General features: G+C 37.9%; 1 protein-coding gene across 1 annotated transcript; it reads right to left on the reverse strand.

Annotated features, from left to right (window-relative positions):
* Positions 1-1,359: 1,359 nt before the first annotated feature.
* On the reverse strand, positions 1,360-1,881 carry LOC139875659 (uncharacterized). The gene has a single exon (XM_071862975.1). It carries the CDS (start codon positions 1,879-1,881, stop codon positions 1,360-1,362), a length of 522 nt encoding a protein of 173 aa, XP_071719076.1.
* Positions 1,882-2,470: the final 589 nt, after the last annotated feature.

Genomic DNA, 2,470 nt, shown 5'->3' on the forward strand with positions numbered 1-2,470 from the left:
CTGTAATTTGTTCATTACGTACGGTCAGTAGTTTTTGTTTTTTTTTTTTTTTTTTTTTTTGCTAAAAATTCAAATGTATTAAAAACTTTCCAAACCTTCTCATCAAAGAGATGACTTGGCCCATTACAAAAGCTAGTCACTATTAGCCCATTTAAATATGGGTCAAGACTAGGAAACAAACTACAAATTACATACTTGATAACTAGCTTACAATAACAGAAAAATAATCGAAGCAAGTAGACTTTTGATTAGCTAGCGAGATGGTTGCTTAAAGAAGAGCCCACGGATTTGAATCCCAAATGTAAAATTCATAAGAATGACATAGCTTCGCATTCGTAGCCCATTCGAACGATTTGATTTTAACCTTCTTCAAAATGGTTGTCCAACACGTAAACTCGCTATTAAAAAGGGCGTTGTTTCTTGCTAACCAAATTAACCAAATAGTTACCGGGCCAATTAACCGCCATAATTTCCCGGCTTTGATTCCCATCCCCGAACTCCATGCGTGTGTAAAGGGAGCTAGGGAAGATGGCATAACCCATGTAATATTCCACCAACGAAAAATGTCCGCCCAAATCAAATTGACCCAAGAACAATGTAAAAGTAAGTGATCGATCGTTTCGACCGAATTAAAACACCAAAAGCAATCCACACTTTGACTAACATGAAGAATACCTCTTTGAGAAAGAATACCCTTAACCGGTATACTCCTTTGAATGGCGAGCCAATGAAAAATAAGAATTTTAGACGGAATAGGATTGTACCATATCAATTTTGCCCAATCCGGAATTGAAACAATACTCTCATTAACGAGTAAACGAACACCTTCGGAAACCGAATATGACCCGTCCAAAGCAGGTACCCAAAGCATTGAGTCGTCTTTATCTTCTAATAATGTGATATTATCCAATTCGTCCATAATAAGATCGAACTCGGGCGCGTCGAAAGCTTGAAGAGGAAAATCTAAAAACAAATTCCACTTTTGGCTACTGTTAGTGGAATTAAAAACTTCTTGAACACTAGCATCTTTTGCATGGCTAAATCGAAACAGTGAGGGATAAACATAACAAAGGGGAGATGAGGACACCCAGTAATCATGCCAAAATGAAATTTTAGACCCGTTACTCACAGACCACTTCCAACGACCATTGCCCAAAACCGACGTTAAGCTCTCGTCATCCTTTAAGGAAACAATATCTTTCCATAAAGGCGACAAGTTACGAAAATTCAAGCTAGCCGTTTCATACATTAACTTGCCTCTAAAGGAAGGACCAAACGAATTAAGAACAATTGATTTCCAAAGAACAGATTTATTGTCATTTAACCTAGCCCACCACTTTGCGAGCATAGCTAAGTTCTTTATCCGAAGAGGAGTAACACCGAGACCTCCCAATTCTTTTGGTTTACAAACGGTCGCCCATTTGACAAGGCACAACTTTTTTTACAACAATCGCCACCCCATAAAAAGTTCCTCCTTAAACTTTCTAATTTTTTGAGAACCTTTATAGGAGTTTTGTAAAAGGCCATGTAGTGAAGGGGAAGACTTGAGAGAACAGCGTTAACCAACACAAGTCTACCGCCGAACGAAAGACACCGCCCTTTCCATCCCGCTAACTTCTTTTTAAACTTACCAATAACCGGGTCCCAAAATGAGCTATGTCTTCGTTTGATACCAATCGGAATACCCAAATATGAAAACAGGAAATGACCAATTGGGCAACCCAAAATACCCGAAAAAAATTCCAATTGGGCTTGTGAACAATTTAAGCCGTATAACAACGACTTAGAGGGATTAATGGTTAAACCTGAGTGTTGAGAAAAATGAGCAAGAACACGTTTGATGTGAAGAATTTCTCTCAAAGATGGGTAGGCGAAAATCATAGTATCGCCCGCATATTGGGAATGATTAATTCTTAAAAAAGGACGAATTTCGAAACCTATTAACTTGAAAGTAACTTGCTTAGGACCTCGGTAACGATAATAAACAAAAAGGAGGATATTGGGTCTCCTTGTCGTAACCCTCTTTTCATAACACTCTCTCTTGAAGGAGCACCATTGATTAGAACCGAAAAATGAACGTTCGAAATACATGCCTTGATCCACCTTATAAACTTAGCACCAAAACCCATTTCTTTTAACACACGAAGAAGAAAATCATGAGAAACACTATCGTATGCTTTTGAAAAATCAATCTTTAGAAACAAAATTGGACTTTTCTTCTTCTTTGCAGAGAACCAAACCTCATTAAGAACCATGACCCCATCTAATAGTAGTCTATTAGGAACGAACCCACTTTGATTTTCACTCACTATTGACGGGATGACCTTCTTTAAACGATTAGCAATAACCTTTGACAATATCTTGTAAGGCCCGTTTATGAGGCTAATGGGCCTCATTTGATCGATAGAAGATGATGAGTTATTCTTGGGAATAAGAACAATAAACGAGGAATTGAAACCTTTCGGAAAAG

This window comes from Rutidosis leptorrhynchoides, chromosome 11 (assembly GCF_046630445.1).
Source record: "Rutidosis leptorrhynchoides isolate AG116_Rl617_1_P2 chromosome 11, CSIRO_AGI_Rlap_v1, whole genome shotgun sequence".
NCBI lineage: Eukaryota > Viridiplantae > Streptophyta > Magnoliopsida > Asterales > Asteraceae > Rutidosis > Rutidosis leptorrhynchoides.

Excerpts from the sequence above, each read along its gene's own strand:
- LOC139875659 (XM_071862975.1), bottom strand. The coding sequence starts at position 1,881 with ATGATTTTCGCCTACCCATCTTTGAGAGAAATTCTTCACATCAAACGT.